General features: G+C 35.9%; 2 protein-coding genes and 1 long non-coding RNA gene across 6 annotated transcripts in view; 2 read left to right on the forward strand and 1 right to left on the reverse strand.

The window, feature by feature from the left end:
- The first annotated feature begins 515 nt into the window (after positions 1-515).
- Positions 516-23,813, forward strand: part of LOC147533632 (uncharacterized) — a 50,487-nt gene continuing 27,189 nt past the window's right edge. Inside the window, exons 1-5 of one of the 4 annotated variants that reach the window (XR_015227568.1) lie at positions 516-1,046; positions 1,231-1,323; positions 1,731-1,862; positions 1,975-2,321; positions 3,499-3,703. This is a non-coding gene — a long non-coding RNA (uncharacterized LOC147533632). Of the gene's footprint in view, positions 1,047-1,230; positions 1,324-1,525; positions 1,863-1,974; positions 2,958-3,498; positions 3,704-23,813 lie in introns of those variants that run through there. The other 3 variants (XR_015227572.1, XR_015227571.1, XR_015227569.1) reach the window with 3 other exon arrangements.
- On the forward strand, positions 18,159-18,810 carry LOC147533633 (auxin-induced protein 15A-like). The gene has a single exon (XM_086647580.1). It carries the CDS (start codon positions 18,310-18,312, stop codon positions 18,622-18,624), a length of 315 nt encoding a protein of 104 aa, XP_086503706.1. The 5' UTR covers positions 18,159-18,309; the 3' UTR covers positions 18,625-18,810.
- LOC147533634 (auxin-induced protein 15A-like) lies at positions 21,029-21,627 on the reverse strand. The gene has a single exon (XM_086648296.1). The coding sequence runs from the start codon at positions 21,531-21,533 to the stop codon at positions 21,216-21,218; it is 318 nt and encodes a 105-aa protein (XP_086504422.1). The 5' UTR covers positions 21,534-21,627; the 3' UTR covers positions 21,029-21,215.

Consider the following 23,813-nt stretch of genomic DNA (forward strand, 5'->3'; position numbering starts at 1 on the left):
AAGACTCATGAAAGGGATATTGCACATGGCCATTAATGTGCGGAGTATGAACACTCTGATTCACCGAAACAAGTATGTGCGATGGCTCCGGTTTCATCACTAAAGGATTCTTGGTTCAAGATACGTTCACCATATCATTCTGATAAAACTTTGAGTTGTCCGCACTAAGTGAAGGTTCAAATCCGTAAGATACCTATCATGTATGTACAAGTTTCTACGATAATGCCAAAGTTGTTAGTTTTTCTTTTCTTTTTATTTTTTTTATTTCTTTTATTTGTCTCGGTTGGATATATTATTTTATACTTCCAATCTTTTGAAAATGGTGGGGGAATGTTGGATATTTTCAAATATTCAAATTGGTGGGATGTGTTAATTAAATGGAAAATGAAGAGATGGCATGCATCCACCGCCACATCCGGGTTGAATAGGGATGACACCTATTCATTTTAGGAACATCCAATGCACTTGTATCTCTTGGCATCCTATAAATAACTTAGGATGTTTTCCAAATACATATCATCAAAACAAGCCAACATAACTATCCAACGAGTTCCACATCTCTCTTGCTCTCATTTTTCATGTGTCACACAAAACAGTGAAAGAATTCTTGGTTTTTTTTCTATACAATTTTTTGGCGAATTCGGTGTCGGTTTCGATTTGGCATTAATTTTCGGAGTGTTCTTGGTGTTGGTCAAAGCGTACATACTTTGAACCAATATAGTTGTAAAGACTTCATCGTATCCTGAAGGCATAATTCCATACCTGTTGTGTACTCGTGGTTTTACTAGAAGGGGGCGAATTACTGTCTAAAAGAATCGATATAATCGAGCTTTGAAGTTTCGTGTACAACATCATATATTTCTGGTTTTCCATTTCAAACTTGTTAGCAATTTTTTCCAACATCTCTTACCCACCCACCCACCCATTTCTATCCCTCTCTATTTATCTCTTCTCTATAGAGTCTTTATGATCTTCCCTGGGTTGAATATCATTCAAGAAGAGTAATTCAAGAGAAGAAGAAGGAAGTCATCTCATCCTTTGTAAAGGTAGAGATATTCTTCATCATACTTTTTTTTTTTTTTTTTTTTTTTTTTTTAATATAGATCTCCTCTACCTTCGGTTTGTTAAATATACTACGTTTTATTTACACTTGAAATTGCTTAGATCTAATAGAATCTGTATAAGATTTCTCTGGATCTACAAGTTTTATAGTATTAAAATCACTTGCAGGAGTCAATGTTTGTAGACAAGGCAGAGAGGAGGGTTGTTGGGGGATAAATACCGATCTACTCTTTACTAATCAGTTTATAGCCATGAAAGGAGGTATATATATATATTGTGTACTATTTGCTTAAAAACCTAACAAATATTGGTATTATTATGTTCAATTAAAAACTCTGTTATGATTTATTGAACTTCAAATTTTTAAAAGTATAAATAATGATATTTAGGATGGTTGTATGGCCTTAAGGACGAGTTTTATTAAAATAGTAATGTCAATTAATAGCGCCTTTTCTTCTCTTAGATTGATTAAATAAGATTTTTGGGGGTATACTTGGAATTTAAGCCCTTTTTATCGGGTAAACTAGCACATTGAGGGTCTGTTTGTTACGTCACAAAAGATAAGTTGAGAAAGAAAATCAATTGGTTTATTGTGTTTGTTTTCTGAATCCATTTGGTGAATAGGGTTGATCTTGAATGTTTTTTTTTCCTTCTTATTTGTGTTTTAGATTGGTAGTAGAGTGAGTTGTAATAGAAACTATGCAGCAAAAGACATTAAATTTGGAGTTGAAGTTCATGCTTTGATGCTTAGAGGTGTTGAAGAACTTGCTGATGCTGTTAAAGTGACAATGGGACCAAAGGTATAACATTTATATTCTGAACATCTTATCATTTGCATACGTAGAGAAGTTCGGTTTAGCTTAATGTTGTAGATGGAGGCTTATATTTGGTTCTGATGTTTTGGTTTCCAAGGGTCGGAATGTTGTTATAGAACAAAGCTATGGTGCACCTAAAGTTACAAAAGATGGTCTCACTCTTGCTAAGAGCATAGAATTCCAATATAGTGTTAAAAACATGGGTGCAGGCCTTGTTAAGCAAGTCGGCAAACGCAACCAACGATGTTGCTGGTGATGGTAAGTTTTCACTATTGATTATAATGCTAAGTTCACGGTCAAAATAATATTATTCAATTTCTATGTTCACGGTCAAAATAAATTTTCCAGGGTCAAAATAGTTTTCACTATTGATTATAATGCTAAAAGTTCATGGTCAAAATAATTCTGCTTCAATTTCTGAGTTCACGGTCAAAATAATTTTTGGTGGATTCTTTGAGGCATAAAGAAAAGTCTCAGGGGAATAAAGACTTAGTCAATGAAGATTGACTTAGGGTTCACATATTTTTTTAAGTCCAAAAATCCACTTGATTGTTGTTAGCCCCCTAATCTTCATCTCCACCTCCTCTTCACCCCCACCACCATCATTTCAGATCACACACCATCTTTTTGTATTCCTCTCTTTCTTTCTCCCTTCTCCTCTCTCGCTCTCCCCCTCTCTCCCTATATCTCTCTTTCCTATTCATTCTCTCCATCTCTCAAAGTTTCTCCTAAGATCACTCTCTCAAGAAAATGAGGCATTTGAAATCTTTAAACAACATCGGATCCATTATATTGACGGTTTATTGGAAAATTCTAAAGGCACGGATGGTTTCAACTTTCCTGTGATTGCGAAGCCTTTGGTGGTTGATATAAGTGAAGAATCTCACGATGTGTTGATGTGTTTAACCTACGCCTTTTGATCGAACAGGACCCTATGTCGTGTTGCGAGAATTGTTCAATCATGGCGGAGTAATCTTTAGGGCTCATGTTGCAGGAGATTATGTTAAATGTGTGAAAAGGAAATCATAACTTGATATTTTTGAAGAAGAAAAGTTAGAGAATTCTGGGGGTTTTCTTTCATCATCAATGATATCATACATGCTTAGTCCACATAAACACATATGATTGAGGCAGAGATGCCTTCTCTTAACTTCGTTGATGAACTTGCCGGAGAGTTAGGTAAAGCCATGAAACTGAATCATTTTAACTTGGATGTCATTAGAAATTCAAGAATTGGTAACCATTACCTGACCTTAATTTAGTTCGTTGGGTATGGACAGTGATAGAGACGAGAGGGAGAAACAAAGAGAAGGGAGACGAGAAAGGGGGAAAGATTGAGATAAGACGGAGTAGGAGAGAGATAGAGGAAGAGAGAAGGAGATGAAGAATAGGAGAAAAAACAAATAAAAAATTAAGTTTTGGACTTAAAGTAAATATATCTTTGAAGTCAAGCTCAGTTGACTAAATTCTTTATTTCCTCGAGATCTTTTAGTATGCCACAAAGCCACGGCCTAATTTTTCTGGGGTCAAAATAGTTTTCACTGTTGATTATAATGCTAAGTTCACGGTCAAAATAATTATTATTCAATTTCTATGTTCACCGTCAAAATAAATTTTCTAGGATCAAAATAGTTTTAACTATTGATTATAATGTTAAAAGTTCATGGTCAAAATAATTCTGCTTCAATTTCTGAGTTCACGGTCAAAATAATTTTCTAGGGTCAAAATAGTTTTCACTATTGATTATAATGCTAAGTTCACGATCAAAATAATTATTATTCAATTTCTATGTTCACGGTCAAAATAAATTTTCTCAGGTCAAAATAGTTTTTTCAATTTCTGAGGTCAAAATAGTTTTCACTTGTCTCTGTCTCCAAAAATGAACCTAGGGTTCCAACAAGAAAACTCCTTGTAATACTTTATGTTATTAGGGTTTGATTCAGAAAAAAAAAAAAACAGGTTAAGGTCTTAGAGTGCTCAAATTGCTTCTTCTTTAATGAATTAACACTTCAAATCCACCAAAAAATAAATAAATTACAACACTTCAAAATAATACCATTCATCTATCAAGATTGTCTTTACAAATCCAACACTTTAAAATAATTATTATTTTTCTGAAGAAGACCTGCAACCTCTTTTAATAGTAAGTCCTTATTAGATTTACCTATCAGTGTAGTAAACTGTGAACTGATATGACGAATAAATACCGAAACAGTCATTCAACTGTAACTTATAATCATCCACAATGTACTTGGTCTGTAATGCATATGAAAGAACTGTCCGTGCCCCACGGGCACGGGCTACACCCTCGTGTCTTTACAAAACCCATCACTTTAAAATAAAATTAACAGACACATTAACCTAACACTTTTTTAATAATTGACACTAACTAGACACATAACACATAACACATAACACATAACACATAACACATTAACCCAACACTTTAAAATAATAATAACCCAACACTTTTTTTTTTGTTAACAGATAATAACCAGACACAGTTCAACAAAAAAAAAAGAGATAATAACCAGACAGTAGTAGGAGTAAAATAATACCATTTAATAAAAGATTCATATAACATACCTTGCATTTATTATTATTTTAAAAACGCACCGTGCTTGTCTATTAGGTTAATGTCATTAAAGACGCACATATCTTTTATCTCCTCCAAATTGTCGGGAAGTCCCACTGCTTTTACAGACAGACGTCTCTCCGCAGCATCTAGTTTTGATTCAATCTGTGGTCTTGCACTTTTTGGAGCATCACACAATTGTATTTTATAGTTATTGACTTCCTTGTGCTCCTTGAGGTATTCATATGCCTTCCTGTTACTCTCTAACTGTTGAGATAATCTGGAAACGTAGAGGGGAATAGCACGGTGGTTCAGCCCTTCCACCTTCTTCTTGTACTCAGTTAAATTCATGATTAAGGAGTGCAAAAATAAAGGGTTTTGATTTCAAATAAAACTTGTTCTCTCTGTCCTCACTCACTTGGTTAAATTTCTGATATAGTAAATGATTGGTCGTGTTACTTTTATATATTAAAAAAAAAAACGTTTTTTACTATTGTTTTTTTTTTTGTTTTCCTGATGAAACATTAAAAGAAATGAGGATATGGTCATAGAGGCCTAGGGGGGTAGGTAGGTGGTTTCTTCCAGGGTAAGTTTAAGTGATGCGTGGAAAAGATGGGGTCCAAGAAAACGTTTGTTGTTGAAAAGGAGTTTCCTGACGACCACACTCTTTCCCCTAAGAAGAAGGTCAGTGACAATGAGTTGTTAGGGTCATTTACAAGTTACTTGTTGTATTTCATCAAAAAAAAAGAAAAGAAAAAATGTTACTTGTTGTGCTTTCTACAAAAAAAAAAAAATCATCACTTGTTCTAATGAACTTGGTAGTTTGAAGCAGTGTGATACTTAAGCTAGATTAGTATATAGAAGTTAGAATTGTTTCAAAAAATGTTTAATATATTCACATATTTATATTCATTTTTTCGATTTTCGTTTGTGAGAATAGAATATGTAAAGATGGCGTGTTTTCCAAGGAAACAATTGAGTGTTTTGTGACTTTTTTTTGGTTAATTCCAATTTAGCCCCCTAAAGATGGCCAACTGACCAAAATGGCCCCCTAAAGATGACCCAGCTTCTAATATGGCCCCCTTCAGAACTCTTCCTTTAGTCAATTTTAGTCAACTTTAACAGAAGGGATAATATTTATTTATTTTTTATACTCTTTTAAAAGAAGGGTAAAAGGGGATATAATTAGTCATCTGTTAAAGTTGACTGAAATTGACTAACAGAAGAGTTCTGAAGGGGGCCATATCGGAAGCTGGTCATCTTTAGGGGGCCATTTTGGTCAGTTGGCCATCTTTAGGGGGCTAAATTGGAATTAACCAAAAAAAAAGTCACAGAACGCTCAATTGTTTTCTTAGAAAACACGCCATCTTTACATACTCTATTCTCACAAACGAAAATCGAAAAAATGAATATAAATATGTGAATATATTAAACATTTTTGGAAACAATTCTAACTTCTATATATTGATCTAGCTTAAGTATCACACTGCTTCAAACTACCAAGTCCATTAGAACAACTGATGATTTTTTTTGGTTTGTAGAAAGCACAACAGGTAACATTTTTTTTTTTTGATGAAATACAACAAGTAACTTGTAAATGACCCTAACAACTTTTCTTTTTAGGGAAAAGAGTGTGGTCGTCAGGAAACTACTTTTCTTTTCTTACCCAGTAAGAAACTACCTACCTACCCCCTTGGCCCCTATGACCCTATCCTCATTTCTTTTACTGTTTCAAAAAAAAAACAGTAATAAAAAACGTTTCTTTTTTAATATATAAAATTAACACAACCAATCATTTACTCCATCAGAAATTTAACCAAGTGAGTGAGGACAGAGAGTACAAGTTTTACTTGAAAATCAAATCACAAAACCCTTTGTTTAAGGACTAAGAAAGAGCTAATATGAGTAGAAGTTTGTCTTCCTGGGCTTGCATATGAGACATCATTCACATACATCCATGAAGTGGATTCATATGGGTCACTCTACATCTCTTTGGGTAGTTATGGCATATGGACCAGCTCTCAAATTCATCGATGATTGCTAGAGCTAGTGACAGATTCAAAAATTATTGACAGGGAAATTTAAATTAAAGAGAAGAATCAAATCTCACTGTGAGTGTTCAGATTAATATTATATTGTTGGTTACTCAGAGTACGATGTTTGTCTTACGAGACTATTCACATACACCCCTTAACTTTGGAGCCCAACAAGTGTTTTTTGTTGTTGTTCGGTGATGTGGAGTATAAGGGGGCCTAGGTATAGGGGTGCAACCGTTGACGTCGCACCGACTCCTTTACCCAATAGGACCCCTTTTAACAGTTACACTGTTCGACCACAATGACACTTATGTTAAGTTTCAATTTTTTCTTTCGAAGGACAAGGCTGAGTGGTTGTTTTAAATCTGACAGAAGGTAATTCAAAATGAACTGAATGTAAAGTTTCAATATCATGATTGGCGTTGACCAATCTGTCAGATGTTGATTTCGATGTACCAATTCAATGAGTTGACTCTGTCAGATGTTGATTTCGATGTACCAATTCAACGAGTTGACTCAACAAATCACTTAACCTAGTTGTTGGTGTAACTGATTCTTACTTTCATTCAACATGTAGATCAAACCGAAAACACTTTCTCCCAAACTAGTAGAAAAAAAACTAAGGAAGATAACAATTTCATATTCCTAATCAAAAGTGTTCTTTATTTATAATGGATGATTCAATAATCTCACTATCAAACTAAGATTGGAAAGAGAGATTACATATTTAAACTTCTTCTTTGTTATCTGATACATTACTTTAAAATCAATACACTTCTTAATTCGAAATATCAAAATGACGTTGTAAACAAATAAAGAGTTAATTTCGTTTTGGTCCCCACTTTGTGTCCAACTCACCATTTTGGCTCCCAAGGGTCAAATTTTTTACGAAATTATCCTCGGAGGCCAAAATTGAATTATTCCTGATAAAAAAGGTTATAGGCATAAAAGTCACATCACCTCTTTCTTTCTCCTCCACTTCACCTTATCTCTCCTCCATCACACTACCTCCTCTCCACCTCACCTTTCTTCTCCCGCGAATGGTCGCCGGCCGGAATAAAAATTCTGGTCGGCCATCTTAAACCTAAAAACTAAAATAAAAAATTCTCCATCCTTTCTCTCTTCTTTCTTTCTCTATCCTCCTTTTTTTTCCCCTCTTCCTCCTTTGTCTATCCTCTTCCTCATTTCTCTCTTTTCATTTCCCTCAATCTCTCTCTTTCTCTAAGTTCGCCTTCGTCGGCGAAATCCCGGCGAAGGGGACAAGGTCGTCCGAAGGGTTTCTAGATCTGAAACCCTTCGTGTATGGGGGTTTCTGGCCTGGAAACCCTTCGTGTATGGGGGTTTCTGGCCTGGAAACCCTTCGTGTATGGGGGTTTCTGGCCTGGAAACCCTTTATTCACTAAGGGCTTCCTAATCTGGAAGCCCTTCGTGAAGACGAAGGATTTTCCATCTGGAAACCCTTCGGTCGGCGCTGTTCCCCTTCGCCGGGATCTCTGCCATCGAAGGGGAACTTAGAGAGATTGAGGGAAAAGAAGAGAGAGAAAGGAGGAAGAAGAAAGAAAAAGGAAGAAGAAGAAGAAGAAGGAGAGAGAGAAAATAATTTATTTTTTTGTTACAAATGGTTGACCACGATTTTTTTATTCCGGCCGCTCGTCACAGAAGAAAGGTGAGGTGGAGATGAGGTGGTGTGATGGAGGAGAGATAAGGTGAAGTGGAGGAAAAAGAAAGAGGTGATGTGGCTTTTATGCCTTAACCTTTTATTTCAGGAATAATTTCGTTTTGGCCCTCGAAGATAATTTCGTAAAAAATTTGGTCCTTGGGGACTAACTCGGACTGCCGGACACTTATGGAGCTAAAATGGTGTGTTGGTCACAAATTGGGGGCCAGAACGAAATTAACCCACAAATAAATGAAAAAGAAATAAAAATCAAAAGATTAAAAAAAGATATTTTAACCGACATAAGAAAATCCTCTTTCCTAAAGCCTTGTATAATACCATACAGTTACTGACGCTTTTCTTCCAGGATAAAATCAACCTTTCGAAAAGATGATACTTCAAATCAGAAGCCGAATTTTTTAAGTACATTAACCTTTGTTTTGATGCGAATAGACCAAACTTACTTCTTTTGAAATTCCTTGAAAACTCTCTCTTAACGTCTTCTTATACTTTATAAGATGAACTTCTAATAATGCTTGATGTTTTTGAAAGTAGAATTAAAGTTGGAGTTGATTTGGGTCTTATTTTATAAGAATCAAATAGACATATATTTTAGGGAAAGATCTGTGCACATAAGGACACATCTGACGACCATTGGGCGAGTAAAGATGACGACTCGTGAGATGGAACTGTCGGCTGCGATCTGGGTCCTCATATCTTCAAAAATGGGCGAAAATAACAAAAACCCATAGATCTGGGTCAGACCCAAAATGTATCTGAAGGTTAAAATCAAAGGAGTTTCACACTTTCACACCCAGTTTGATGACTCATTAAATTTAACAACCATTAGTATTATATTATCATTTGAGCTTGACCTGAGGGGTGGGATGTGGGTGTTTACTTGTGGCAAAACAACCTCAATCTAAGTGACCCATCTTGCATCTGAGTCTATATTTTAACCAAAAAATTTTAAATGAGAACATCACATTTATGTAGAAATGAATTTGAGCGGATTTTAGTTCCAAACTTAAGAGTCCGTCCAGAAGGACACGATGCCATATTTATTTCCTGAGTTCGAATATTTGAACAATTCAACCCATCCAAAATCAACCATGGTTCCAACATCTCTTACCCCACTTTGAAAATTAGATTAGTGATGTAATGTTAGGATGATTTTATCAAAGCATAGATATAACCTAGAAAAAGTTAAATCAAATTAGGAGTGCTTTCAGACCCAAATGGGGATTGTGATGATTTGAGAGTTTTATAGTATGTTCATGAATTAAATTTTAAAATTAATATCACCAAATCAAATTTATATATTTGCAAAAAAAATAAAAAATAAAAAAATTATATTCCGTTGCCGGGACTTGAACCCGGGTCTCTCGGGTGAGAGCCGACTATCCTGACCAAATCTGTTAATAGTTAAGTTGGACTAAAACCCTGGTTTATGAGGCCCACCCCATTTCACTATTGAACTGCAAACTGCAAACTGCTTGACTACTTAGATAAATGGATTGGTTCACACAATATATAATGATTTAACCCAAAATATGGTACACAATAGACATGGTGCAAACCAACTATCTACCATTAGACTACTATTCTCTCATTCTCTAAGTCACTAAAATTAGAAAAGATGATGAATGGATAATGGGGTCCAAAGTATTTGACCAAACATTTGACTTCATGTCTCCACAATGTTTTGAATTTCATCCAATATATATCAAACCTCCATTATTTTTAGACCTAATCCTAAGAAGATAAACAAACAAGATAAGACAAGACATTCCAATTATGTTTATGCTTTTGACTCTGAAAAAAAAAAAGTATTTGAACATGAACCCCTCTTTATTCTTGCAGATTGATTTATGAATTTTCATATCAAGTAGGAGACAGAGAGATTTTCAACAATAAAAAAGAGGTGGAAAGAAAGATAGAGGGAGTAAGGGCTTTATGTTTAACTAGTTTAATGTAATTTCAATGATACATATGTACTACGATCAAGTTCTTATTGTGAAAATTAGAGCTCTGACACGATGATAATAAATGAAAAGCAAAGGTAATTTTACCGATAAGATGTACAAGTATTTATAGATTTTTATAATGGTAGAAATTTGCATAATTAGAAATACTGAAATGATAAACCAAATTACAAAGATTGAAAATAATAATCCTACTTACCAGATATTTCTAATTAAATTAAAAGACAAAATGTATGATGTCCATTTTCTTATGATGGAAGGTTCTCTTTGCTATAGGCACCTCCAATTTGACATCTATATAATCATTCAGCTCAACATAGATTTTCATGTAACTGAGCTATCCAAAAAAGTACTAACTTGAAACAAGAACAATTAGACTATAGGGTCAAGATGATTAGTAAGATAAACAAAACATCTAAAAGTTAGACGACAAATTAGGTCATTACGTTTAGAGTCTCCAAGTGAAAAGGTCTAGAGGGAATAACTCATAAATTGATCCCAACAGGCAACATCATGCTCACTATCAATATAATATAAACTTCATCTCATTGTAGGAGAGCTAGATTTTTATGTTCTCGATCTTTGATAGTACATTATGTGTTATCAAGGACTGGCCTTACAGTAGATCCGCCACTGATATATAAAACTGCAATTTTAATTAGTTATCGGCTTATCGGGGTCAAGACAATGACCTCACAGGCACATGGTGTGGGTCTCTCTAGAAAGGAAAGATCAACTAACAAGAACTCACTCATACTCTATAAATATATAGAAACTTGAGTCATCAATCATCTACCCTCAACTCATTATCTTCACCTTCATCTTACTATTTCAATCTTGATTGTAATAGTAGTGCAATGTTAAAATGAAAAACTATTATTACACAACTTATATACTAAGTAGAGAGACAGTAGAGACAATCTGTTATTATAACAGAAAAGAGAAGATTAGTTGTTAGATTAACTAACTAACTAATCTGTTTTATTAGTTATTAGATTAACTAACTAACTAATCTGTTCTCTTATTTCAGGGACACTGTGGGTGCCTATAAGAGAAGAGTTGCTGAGTTGCTGGCTTTGAAATGGACTCCTTGTATTCACTTTGACTTGGGTCTTTGACCATACAAAGAGAAACATCAGAACCCTAAATTTGTAACTCTAGTTCTAACACCAAGTTTACTTATCTATTCATTTCAATGGGTATCCGTTTACGTTCGTTGGTTCATCAATCCAAGCAGATAATTAAGCTACAATCTCTTCTTACAAAACCTCAATTACCTTAATTATCATCTACATTAGATGTTCCTAAAGGACATTGTGCTGTTTATGTTGGAGAAGCCGAGAAGAAGAGGTTCGTCGTTCCAGTATCTTATTTGAACCATCCTTCATTTCAAGATGTAGTTTTTGTTAGCTAGGTACTTGTAATTCTCAAATGACCGGACATAGTTAACCATATCCAAGAATTTGTCTAAATTCACCAACTTTGAAGTGTAAGGAATTCTCATTATGTTTCTAGTTTAAGAGATAACTTGTAATTATAATTTTAGGGTGACCATTCCTATTGATGAAGCCCGCCGATTTTTTTTTTCTCTAACGGAGTTAGAATTTAGCATCAGAAACGAAAAGAATAACAGACTTTCACCACGGCCCACACTGTGCTCCCAACCTCCCAAGAGCTACCTGAAATAGCAAGTTAACTACTTATCAGATAAATAGTTTTTGTATGGAAGCCGAACGGGACATCTATTTGAAGTGCATGTTATTGACATACACGATAAATGTATCCTCATAATGCATGTGTTTAGGCATTGCTACATTTATACCTATTGAAAAGTCTGTCATTGTTTGCTATTGTCTAGTATTAAATCTGGGCATTATAGTAAGTTTAGAGAGAGTTATAGAAATATAGGCGCCTTCCATTTCGGCTGATAGACCTATTAAACCCAAGAAGGCTTCTCTCTGTTGGGAAATTCTATTGGCCCTCCTTTTACACGCGAGAAATTCAATATACACTTACCAGTTCTATTGGCCTTTTTTTTTGTTGAAAGTAAATACATAAACTTAAGCGTCTGTTACAGTATCCAAAATAAAAACAAACATAAAGGTACACAAATTACAACAACATAAAACCGATATGAGGAATTGCACAAAAAGCTTCGTTTGGTGGTGCTTCCTTCATTCTGAAGCTTATAAGCCCTCCAACTCTTCAAGAGAATGCTATGACAATTGATCTTGAGAGACCTTTCGATTAATTGAAAGACGTAGGTAGTACCTGTTCTTCTGGTTGGTTTAATGATGAAACTTTTACCTAACTTCCTGTGACATAGAAGATGGATTAAACAAGCACCTACAGTTTCAAGAAGAAACATCGGTGACTGCAAGATGGAATCAAAAATTGATTCCGAGGTATCCCGCCAGTATTCTCCATGTACAGAGACCATATCCGCTTGAGTTCTACCAAGTAGAATCAGGTCAGACACCTGGTAAATGGGATCGCCGTCATAGCCCGAGTATAAATACCCTGCTAATCCGACAAACGATCGCAAATGAATTGCGACAAATGGTGGAAGTGAAAATGTTACAGAACTTAGATAGAAAGTTAAATCAGTTTGATAACCAGCTTCAAAGGTAATCAACAAAAAGTGATCTGGAAGGAAAACAACAGAAACTGCACCACAGAGTAGAAGAATTATATTCAACATATAATATCGTCCGGGGTCGAATGGAAAGTTGAGGTGTATTCTATATGTTATTCGGCTGATCCAGAGGCCAAAACGGCCAGCTACTGTTCGATTCCTAAATTGATAACAGTTAATGATGGATGAAAATAACATGGAAACCCGATCAAAACGATCGCAAGTAGATCGACGATTTAACATAATGTAACGAGGATAAGTTTTAAGAACGAAGTATGCATAAAGGTTCAACATGACCGGTCGACCGACTGAATTGAAATCAAATACTAGGCTATACTTTGAAGTGAAGAACACTAAACTAACATGTAGGTGATGATAGGCAATATTATCAGATTCAAAAGATGAATCTAAATTGAAGCTCTAAGTTAGGTCATGCTTAACCTTTTGCATTATGTGCTCGGATACTTAAATGAGTTAAACCTGTAGATAGGATGACTGCTGGGGCACATTTGGATTGTAAGTCACTGACACTCTACCGGGGTTTTGGCGAATTACCTCGGGTAGAAATACACACAACATCGGTAAAGGAGAGAAACTAGGGAATGAAGCAGGTTTAGAACAACTATTCTAATTCCAAACTTCAACACTGTTTAACAAAACAACACATGGATTCCAGCCCGGCCTGGTCTCCATGTAGTTCCGCCAATGAGCACATCCACCCGGTGTAAGTTGCCAAAAGCCTACTTACCTACTGACCTACGAACACCAACGGTAGCATCTCGTACACATTGTTAGGGCATCCACGGGTAAGGAGGTTACGGACGGATGTGAACACCTATGGCACTAGTTCAGCCTGGTAGGTGTCCTTACTAATGGTGTAAAGAGAAACATATCTTCGCCCTAACCAACACCACCATTCACTGTGGCCGCCAACACCACCACCACCATTTTCCCTGACCATCACTACCATTTCTGTAATAAAGAGAGAGAGAGGGGGGAGGGGGAGAGACTCCATTTCAATGCGAGTGAGAAAGAGAACCCAAGAGAGACAGATCCATATACATGATTATTGGGCGGGTCATTTTCCACCATAAAGGGGGAAGAAGTACAATGTGTATAACATGTATATATGTCCACCACCCCATGGTGTAGTGGTTGGACACCCACTCCGCATCCCAGAAGTCCAAGGTTCGATTCTATGAAAGTGAAAATATTCAATTCATGATTTGCATACCGAAATTACAAAGCCACTAAGTTATGATGCACATTTTTGAGCTCTTCTCCATGCATGTCTACCTTAATATGTAAATCATTTTCTTGTTCAACTCCAATCTGAGGAAGTTCGATCATTTTTATCTCAAGAAAGAATACCTTCGCTAGAAACCAAATATTTTCTTTGTATCGATGTGCAAAAGTTTTTTAGGGTTACTTCATCTATCAAGTCATGATAAACCTATAGACACATTATTTGCATTGTGTGCCATGAAAGTTACAAAAAATTAGCCTATAGATACATATGTCAGACGATTTATGCTCTAATTTAGTTATAATGCATGTACTAGTTAGGCCCCTTATGTAAGAAAATCTCTGTTAGGGACTTAGGGTCCTTCTCATTTTTAATAGCTAATAAGTGAAAACCACCATGGCCAAGAGTTTGATCATATCTGTTCAATTAGCCTTGTCATGATTAAGCCAAATTTGAAATGAGAACATGAGAATGAAGTTGTTCAATTAGCCTTGTAATGATTAAGCCAAATTTGGAATGACATATGAGAATGAAGTTTCTTTCTCTTCCTATTTGAGTGATTACTCAATTCTATTTTTGTTTTTGTGTAAACAACCTCGATCGACCGAGGTGTTTAAATAGGCTCTTTTATGTACATTAGACCATAATAGGTTGGTCTGAATGAGATAAATAATAATTCCATATTGGTCAGGTACAAGTATTTATAACAGGTTTCGATCTTATAGTTTCTCTATTTCTTAGATAAGTGTAGGCCCAAGAACTCATGTCATCCTCACATGTTCCTGTTTTTCTTCGTCTCCTCAGTACGGTGGTAGTCGTCACCCTGGAAGTTTCAGTTTTCAAAAGGATATGACATCATATACGTTAAGTGTTAATGTAATGTATACACTAACACTTAACAATATACACCACTTGTGCTCCATATCATATATATGAGAGCAAGAGAGATTTATGTTAAGTTATATGACACATGTAAGAGATAATGAGAGCTGAGTTAAATCGAGAAGATGATGAAGATGGAAGATGAAGTTAACTACCTCAACCACCAACATATGATATTAGCACTTGGTCACTTAGAGTAAGGCGCCTCAGAAGATAAAGAATACAAGCACTAGATGAGGGCGCGTTTAGCATCTATCCTATTAAACTAATATTCTAATTAGTTGTTAGTTAATACTGTTTTCCCTCTCTCTCTCTCTCTCTCTATAACTAACTCTCGGTAATCTCTCTTCTATATAAAGAGATACTTGTAATACTTGTGAACTGCGATTGATTTGAGAAGTTTAATTCAAGATTAACTTCAAGAAACTCATAGCTTTCATGGTATCAGAGCCAAACCCTAGAAATCGATTTTCAAAGAAGAAATTGAAATCAAGAACTAAGAGAAGAAGCTGATCTTCTGTCATCAAGGAATCAGAGATTACAGTCTTCATCAACACAACCAACTTCACCAATTGAAAGATGAACACCAATCAAGTTCAGGTAAACTACAATCCAAATCTTACAAATCTCATATCTGCTAGATTAGATGGATCAAATTTCCTTGTGTGGAAAGATCAAGTCGAGAATGCCTTGATAGGAAATGACCTAGTGTGCTACATTGATGGCACCTATAGTGAACCCCCTCAACTAATTATAGAGGAAGGAAGAGATATAGCTAACCCAGCTTATCTTCAATGGCGGAAAACTGATAGTTTTGTGAAATCTTGCATAAAAGCTACGATTACACATTCTATAGCTTCAGATATATTAGGTTTAAAAACATCTAGAGAGATTTGGTGCTATTTAGAAATGGTCTTTCTTCAAGAATTTGAAGCACAGAAGTCATCATTGAGAAATAAGCTTCAAAATATTAAGAAAGGATCATCTTCTATATCTGAATACTTGAGTAAAATCAAGAATCTTGCTGATTCTCTTGTGGCTGTGAATGACAAAGTGTCTGAACCTGAGCTAACAAGAATTGTTCTTCAAGGATTAGGGAAGGAATACTCCCAATTTGTAATAACAGTACAGAATAGAGATGGGCTACTAAGTTTTGGAGAACTTAGAAGTAGGTTAACCCACCATGAACAATGGTTAAAGGAACAAGATTCAGTAGATGATTCAAGTGAAATGTTCTTTGTTAAGAAATTCCAAAACAAGAATACCCCTAGACCCTCATCAATAAGGTTTTCAAATCAGAATCAAAATTCAGAGTATATCCCAAAGTCTCAATTTAGATCAAATCAGAGACAACCCACTGTTCAATCAAGAAACCCAAACACATTTTTTGACTTCTCTACTGTGCCTTGTGGGATATGTTATAAATGGGGACATACTGCCAGACAATGTAGGATGAGATTCAAAGACTTCTCCTCAGAATCTTCAAGGTCTTCAACAAGAAATTTTGCAAACTTGCATCTTCAAGAAATTGAAGAAGAAGAAGAAGAGGAGGAAGAAATGGATTCACAAGAAAATGATGAGGAACAAGCTCATTTTGGTCTATCACTTGATGATGAGGAGAGTTTCAATCTCACTTGGAAAAGCATGGAATTGGGTTTCAATGCTCTTGTCCTTATACACCAGAACAGAATGGTCGAGCTGAGAGAAAAAATAGGCAAATCACTTCAGTAGGTAATACATTGTTGTTTCAAGCTTCTATGCCAAAGGAGTTCTGGTTCTATGCTTATGCTGCTGCTACCTATATTATCAACAGAACACCAAGTAAGATTCTTGCCTATAAAACTCCATATGAAATTCTTTTTCATAAAATTCCTGATTTTGGTATGATTAAGGTATTTGGTTCTCTTTGCTATCCCTATTTGGGAAATATAAAAGAGGATAAGCTGAGCCCAAAATCCTCAAAATGTGTCTTTCTTGGGTATAGCCCATCTCACAAGGGTTATAGGTGTTTGGATATTGAGTCTCAAAGAGAGTATGTGTCCAGACATGTCATATTTGATGAGTTTAGCTTTCCCTTTGCCTCACATAAGGCATTGAATAATATCAGCACATCTGAATCACAAGACCTTAATCCAAATTATGAGGTTCTTTCTCTACCAGGAGATTGTTCTATTTTGAATGCCTACTCAGATTCTGATTGGGGAGGATGTCCGGATACTCGAAGGTCAACAAGTGGATATTGTGTATTTTTGGGTTCAACATTGGTCTCTTGGTCATCTAAGAAGCAAGCTACTGTCTCTAGGAGCTCTACAGAAGCTGAGTATCGTGCCCTATCTTTAGCTACCTCTGAATTACTATGGCTCTCATATTTGCTTGAAGATTTGGGTGTCTCGGTTCATACTCCATTTCCACTGTCATGTGATAATATGGGAGCTAGGTTTCTTGCTTCAAACCCAGTTTTCCATGCCAGGACCAAACATATAGAGATAGACTATCACTTCATTCGAGATTTGGTTCTAAGCTCCACTTTGAAGATTTGTTTCGTGACTTCTGAGTATAACCTTGCTGACATCTTCACCAAGGGTCTTCTCTTCTCCCAATTTGATTTTATAAGAAGCAAACTAATGCTTCTCCCACCTATGAATCATTAGTTTGAGGGGGGACGTAAGAGATAATGAGAGCTGAGTTAAATCGAGAAGATGATGAAGATGGAAGATGAAGTTAACTACCTCAACCACCAACATATGATATTAGCACTTGGTCACATAGAGTAAGGCGCCTCAGAAGATAAAGAATACAAGCACTAGATGAGGGCGCGTTTAGCATCTATCCTATTAAACTAATATTCTAATTAGTTGTTAGTTAATACTGTTTTCCCTCTCTCTCTCTCTCTATAACTAACTCTCGGTAATCTCTCTTCTATATAAAGAGATACTTGTAATACTTGTGAACTGCGATTGATTTGAGAAGTTTAATTCAAGATTAGAATATTAGTTTAATAGGATAGATGCTAAACGCGCCCTCATCTAGTGCTTGTATTCTTTATCTTCTGAGGCGCCTTACTCTAAGTGACCAAGTGCTAATATCATATGTTGGTGGTTGAGGTAGTTAACTTCATCTTCCATCTTCATCATCTTCTCGATTTAACTCAGCTCTCATTATCTCTTACAACACAGCCATGTGATAATTGAAGAAGTAGGTCCCTTATCTCATTGAATTCTTGCTTTATATCAAACTGAAAGCCCATTGGAAAGGAAAGATCAACTAACAAGAACTCACTCATACTCTATAAATATATAGAAGCTTGAGTCATCAATCATCTACCCTCAACTCATTATCTTCACCTTCATCCTCCTAAGCTTTCAGCTTTTGTTCCAAATTCTAACCAAACCAATTTTACTTATCTATTCATTTTAATGGGTATCCGTTTACGTTCGTTGGTTCATCAATCCAAGCAGATTACTAAACTACAATCTCTTCTTACTAAACCTCAATTACCTTCATTATTATCTACATTAGATGTTCCTAAAGGTCATTGTGCAGTTTATGTTGGAGAAGCCGAGAAGAAGAGGTTCGTCGTTCCAGTATCTTATTTGAACCATCCTTCATTTCAAGACTTATTAAGTTATGCTGAAGAAGAGTTCGGTTTCGATCATCCAATGGGAGGTCTAACCATTCCATGTAAAGAAGCCGCCTTTTTAGATCTCACTTCTCGATTGAATTCTTCATAATAATGGAAGAAAATGGAGAAAGATGATACATAGTTTTTATCAAGTAGGAAATTTTGTTTAGTAAAGGGTTGTTTTCTCATCCCATGTAAAATAATTTCTTTGTTTAAATGATTGTGAAGAGTTAACAGAAATGACTCTCCAATTGATAGTATCAATTAATAATACAAACTTTGTGATTTCTATCCATATTTCCATTTTATTCAAACTCCTTGTACTACTTCTAATTTTTTCGTGCTTCCTAACCACTCGGTTCATATAAACAAGAACCCTATATCACTTTTATGTTGTATTAGTCTGGGAGAGCTTCATTATTGTGTAAGGCCCTAAATAATCAAACAAATGTAGTACTGTTAGATAAGAGAATGGTCCCACATGAGAAAATTAAAGTACGAAGACGAACTTTATAAACTAGTTAAACTACAGAAATCACTTATAGTAATTTCACAAAGACCCAAGTCATCCCTTATCATTATTCAATTCAAAAGTCTACATGATCAACCGCCTCCTTGGACTCCCACTTGAACCTCCTGTGAGAGAAACAAGAATTTCTCTCTCCACGTGATGAACATGTGAGAGGTGAGAGAAACTCTTGTTTCTCTCACAGGTGGTTCAAGTGGGAGCCCGAGGAGGCGGACTAAGTGTACTTTTTGTATTCAATTAGATAGGACCTTGACCAGAATGCATGTAGGGACCTTGTCAACATCTCTCTCTCTCTCTCTCTGTTACCTCTACAGAACAAGTTGTGTCTAATATACATTATCTTAGAAAAGAAACTAATCCTTCAAGGAGGACCTGACTTTTGCACCTACCACTTTCAAAGAAATAGATATGAAACTAATTCTGGTAGGATGAGATAAGAAACATCTGAATCAATCATGGTACTTGACCTTTAAAATTCAATGATTTATATAGCTGGTTTTGATGGAAGGCAGCCCATGAGTTTTTTTTAGATGTAGGACCTTTTCTCTTTTCCATCATATAGGGTCTCTGAAGTAACATGAATCAGGTGTTTATCACATGCTCTTGCTTCTCATTCATTATCAGAGATTAACCAAGTTGGTCTCAAATACTAAGCATACCATCTTCCACTTGAGAGAGAGAGAGAGTGATGTCAAATTGCAAGAGGAGAGCCATGTGACCATTATTGAGGAGGTAGGTCCCTTAACTGATCCGCGTGCAGCTTTTCGCTTAAACAAGAAGCCAACTAGAACTCTATAAATTACATACACACTTAAGATTCATCAATCACCCATCTCAACTCAAGTATTCTTCACCTGCATCTTCCTAAGAGCTCACAGCTTTCATCTTTCTGTCTAAACAGATACTTCTTTTTTTCATCTCTAGTTACAGTCTTTTCTAACAAAAAAACAGTTTTCTCCAACATCATTAAACGAAGAGGTTCGTTGTTCCAGTGTCTTACTTGAACCATCCTTCATTCCAAGACTTACTAAGTTGTGCTAAAGAAGAGTTTGGGTTCGATCATCTAATGGGAGGTCTCACAATTCCTTGCAAAGTAGCCGCTTTCATCGATCTCACTTCTCGGTTGAATTCATTATAAAAGAGGAAGAAAAACAAAAGAGTAGTTAGATCCAATTTTTGACAATTAAACAGAGTAATTTTGTTAGAATATGGTGGTTCTCCAACCAATGTAATATACTTATTTTCTTTCTTTAATTGTATGGGAAGAGTGAAAGAAATTCCTCTCCATTTCTCCATATTTGTTCGGTTTGAGCCCTCTCTCAGTGTATAGATTCAAATGAGAAAAAAACCCTCTCTCAGTGTATAGATTCAAATGAGAAAAAAAAGGAAGAAATAAATTCCTCTCCAATCGAAAGTACACCGTTTCTTTCCATAACTCTTTTTCTATTAGACTATACAATCTTGATCAATTTTTATCCGCCTATCACGTGTGGGCCTAGCTCTGATACCATGTTAAGTTTGTGGTGATCCAACTCAAAACCAATTGGCAATGAGCGGAGAGGACTTATACTTTATATTATTGGTTGCTAGTTACCCATTCTCCCATGTGGGGCTATTCTCACAGACTGATATCACAAATTATTAAAGAAAAAAGAACAAGTGCAACAATTTTTCGAGGAAAATTGACAATAGCGGTATCGAGAGAAGGATAAATGCAGATTGTGTCTGTACTTTTCTTTCTGGATCTAAATATATTAGCAAAGTTTTGTACCTTCAATGAAATTGTTTTGTAGTTACTATCATTCCCAATTTCCCATGATGTTCCAACAAACACTACTTATTTGCTTCGACATGGAATGCGCAAGAGATTTATCGAAGTCTTAGGAGTCTTTTAGTAAGATTCATAGAAGTCGATTTCATGGAACTCTAATGGAGGTAGACGAAAGCACAAAGAGATGAACAAGATTCAAAACTTCATAAGTCATTGAATGAAAGAGAAAGTTTCTATTAAATGATATTATCAATTGGAGAGACATTTCTATCAACTCTTCCATATGAACTAAAGAAAGAACTAAATATTTTACATGGGTTTTAAACCAATCCTCTTCTAACAAAATTGGCTATGTGTTAATTTCTAAAACTATTTGCTCTTCTTGATGCTTTTTGTTCTGTTAACATGAAGAATTTAGTCGAGAAGTAAGGTCGATGAAAGTGGTTTCTTTGCATGGAATTGTGAGACCTCCCATTGGATGATCGAAACCGAACTCTTCTTCAGCACAATGTAGTAAGTCTTGAAATGAAGGATGATTCAAGTAAGATACTGGAACGACGAATCTCTTCTTTTCGATCTCACCAACATAAACAGCACAATGACCTTTTGGAACATCTACTATAGATGAAGATGGTGATACTTGGTCTCGAGTACGAGGAGACTGTAGTTTGAGAATCTGCTTGGATTGAAGAACCATTGAACGTAAACGAATACCCATTGGAATGAAGAAAATGTTAACAAGAATGGATTATAGAAAAGATTTGTTTTAGAACAAGAAGTGAAATCTGTAACTTAGGTAGATCTGAGTTGAAGAAGACTTGAGAAAATGTATGATTAGTGACTTAGTAAGTCTATGTATTTATAGTGTTTGAGGGTAGAGTTTGTTAGTTTATCCTTTCCAATGGGCTTTCAGTTTGAAAAAAATGCACCAATTCAGTCAGAGAAGGGGCCTACTTCTTCAATGATCACATGGCTTTGTAATGTGAGTTAACCTAAATCTCTCTCTCTCTCTCTCTCTCTCTTCCAATCTATGCAGCCCAAATTGTGCCTATGGCATGAGCTTTGGGCCTACATGTAAAAGTAGGGAAATAAAGAGATTGTAACAGAATGATAAATGTAAGTAACAGTTCAAATGGTATGAGATATTATAGTATGCTGACATAAGAAAACATTAGAACAGAGCCATTAAGCCTGTTTATTACCAAACAATTGATCTTAAAATGGAGCAATGTGACTGGGTTTAAGTGTTTGATGTAGGTCTAACCATGAAAGTTATGGGGTCACCTATCTAACAACATATTGGGAACCAATGGAGTGAGGTACATAAGGTGCAATCACATGGTTTTGCCTTCTCTTATATGTTAGACATCAATGAAAATGAAGCAAATGAGAGCGTTATCGGCTTTGATGATACCGATAACGAAAAACAAGCCAACTAAGAAAAGTAGTGATGAAAGTAAATAACCACACAAACACAGGAAATTTGAGTGGTTCCGTCGGAAAGACCTACTCCACGATGAACAATGGTGAGATGATGTTCAATATGAATGAAGAACAAGATTATAGAAAATTTTCACGGACTTTAGTATTCATAGTTCACTAGAAACCTTGAGGCGTCTCTAACTCTCTCCCTCAAAACTGCAAATAGGATGTGTGAAGAGGTTAGTACCTCTGTGATTAAGAGAGAAAACCGAGAAGAGAGAGAGAGATAGTTGGCCGAGAGAGAGTGATAGAGATAGAGTTAGAGAGAGATTTGAATCTGATTTCTCGTATATTATTTGGTTAAATGATTACAGTATATATAGATGAATACAAGTATTTGAAATTTGAATTATAAGATCTAAACTAAATCTTAACTATATAACTATCTATGACTAAATCAACCGGGTACTCGGGTGGCCGAGTATAGCCGGGCCTTGGAGGATCCGTTGGATCCTAATACTCCCCCTCAAGTTGGAGCGGAAATGGAGAGGACGCCCAACTTGCCAATTAACTTCTGAAACGGATCAGCTCCCAACGGTTTAGTGAAGATGTCTGCAAGTTGATCGGTTGACGGAGTAAACTTTGTTTCAATGGTGTTGTCTTTTAGTTTCTCGCGAACAAAATGGCAATCGATTTCGATATGTTTTGTTCTTTCGTGAAACACCGGGTTATCAGCAATGTGGAGAGCTGCCTTATTATCGCAATGAATCGTCATTGGGGAAGAGTGGTCAAATCCCAGATCTTTGAGAAGATATTTTAACCACTGAAGCTCACATGTAACAGTAGCAAGTGCTCTATATTCGGCTTCAGCCGATGATTTAGCTACCGTTGGTTGTTTCTTGGATTTCCAAGAAAGGGGACTGGAACCAATCATCGTGAAATATCCAGTGGTGGACCTTCTAGTGGTTGGACAACCAGCCCAGTCTGAGTCACAGTAGCCCGAAAGATGAAGGGAACTGGAAGCAGATAAAAAAATGCCTTTATCGAGGGAACCCTTAAGATAGCGGAGGATTCTATGAGCTGCGTCAAGATGAATTTGACTAGGAGATTGCATAAACTGACTTAAATTATTGACTGAGTATGTGATGTCAGGACGTGTGACAGTAAGATATAATAGTCGACCTATCAGACGACGATAGATGGTGGGGTCAGGCAAAGGATCTCCATCGGTAGGACGGAGATGTGACTTTTGTTCCATCGGAAAAGAGGATGGTTTAGAGGCAGTGAGGCCAGAGTCTTTTAAGATGTCAAGCGCATATTTGCGTTGGCATAAGAAAATTCCTTTAGAAGAACGAGAAACTTCAATACCTAAGAAGTATTGAAGGCGACCAAGATCCTTGAGAGAAAATGTTCGATCAAGGAATTGTTTAAAACTAGAGATCGCAGAATCATTGTTTCCAGTGATGATTATATCATCGACATAGACAAGGACGAAAATAGATGTAGAACCATTAATGAGGGTGAATAAAGAATAGTCGGCTTTAGATTGAAGAAAACCCTTTGAAATTAAAACAGA

Source organism: Eschscholzia californica, unplaced genomic scaffold (genome assembly GCF_041429995.1).
Source record: "Eschscholzia californica isolate CP2 unplaced genomic scaffold, dmEscCali1.0.p SCAF_6, whole genome shotgun sequence".
Classification (NCBI taxonomy): domain Eukaryota; kingdom Viridiplantae; phylum Streptophyta; class Magnoliopsida; order Ranunculales; family Papaveraceae; genus Eschscholzia; species Eschscholzia californica.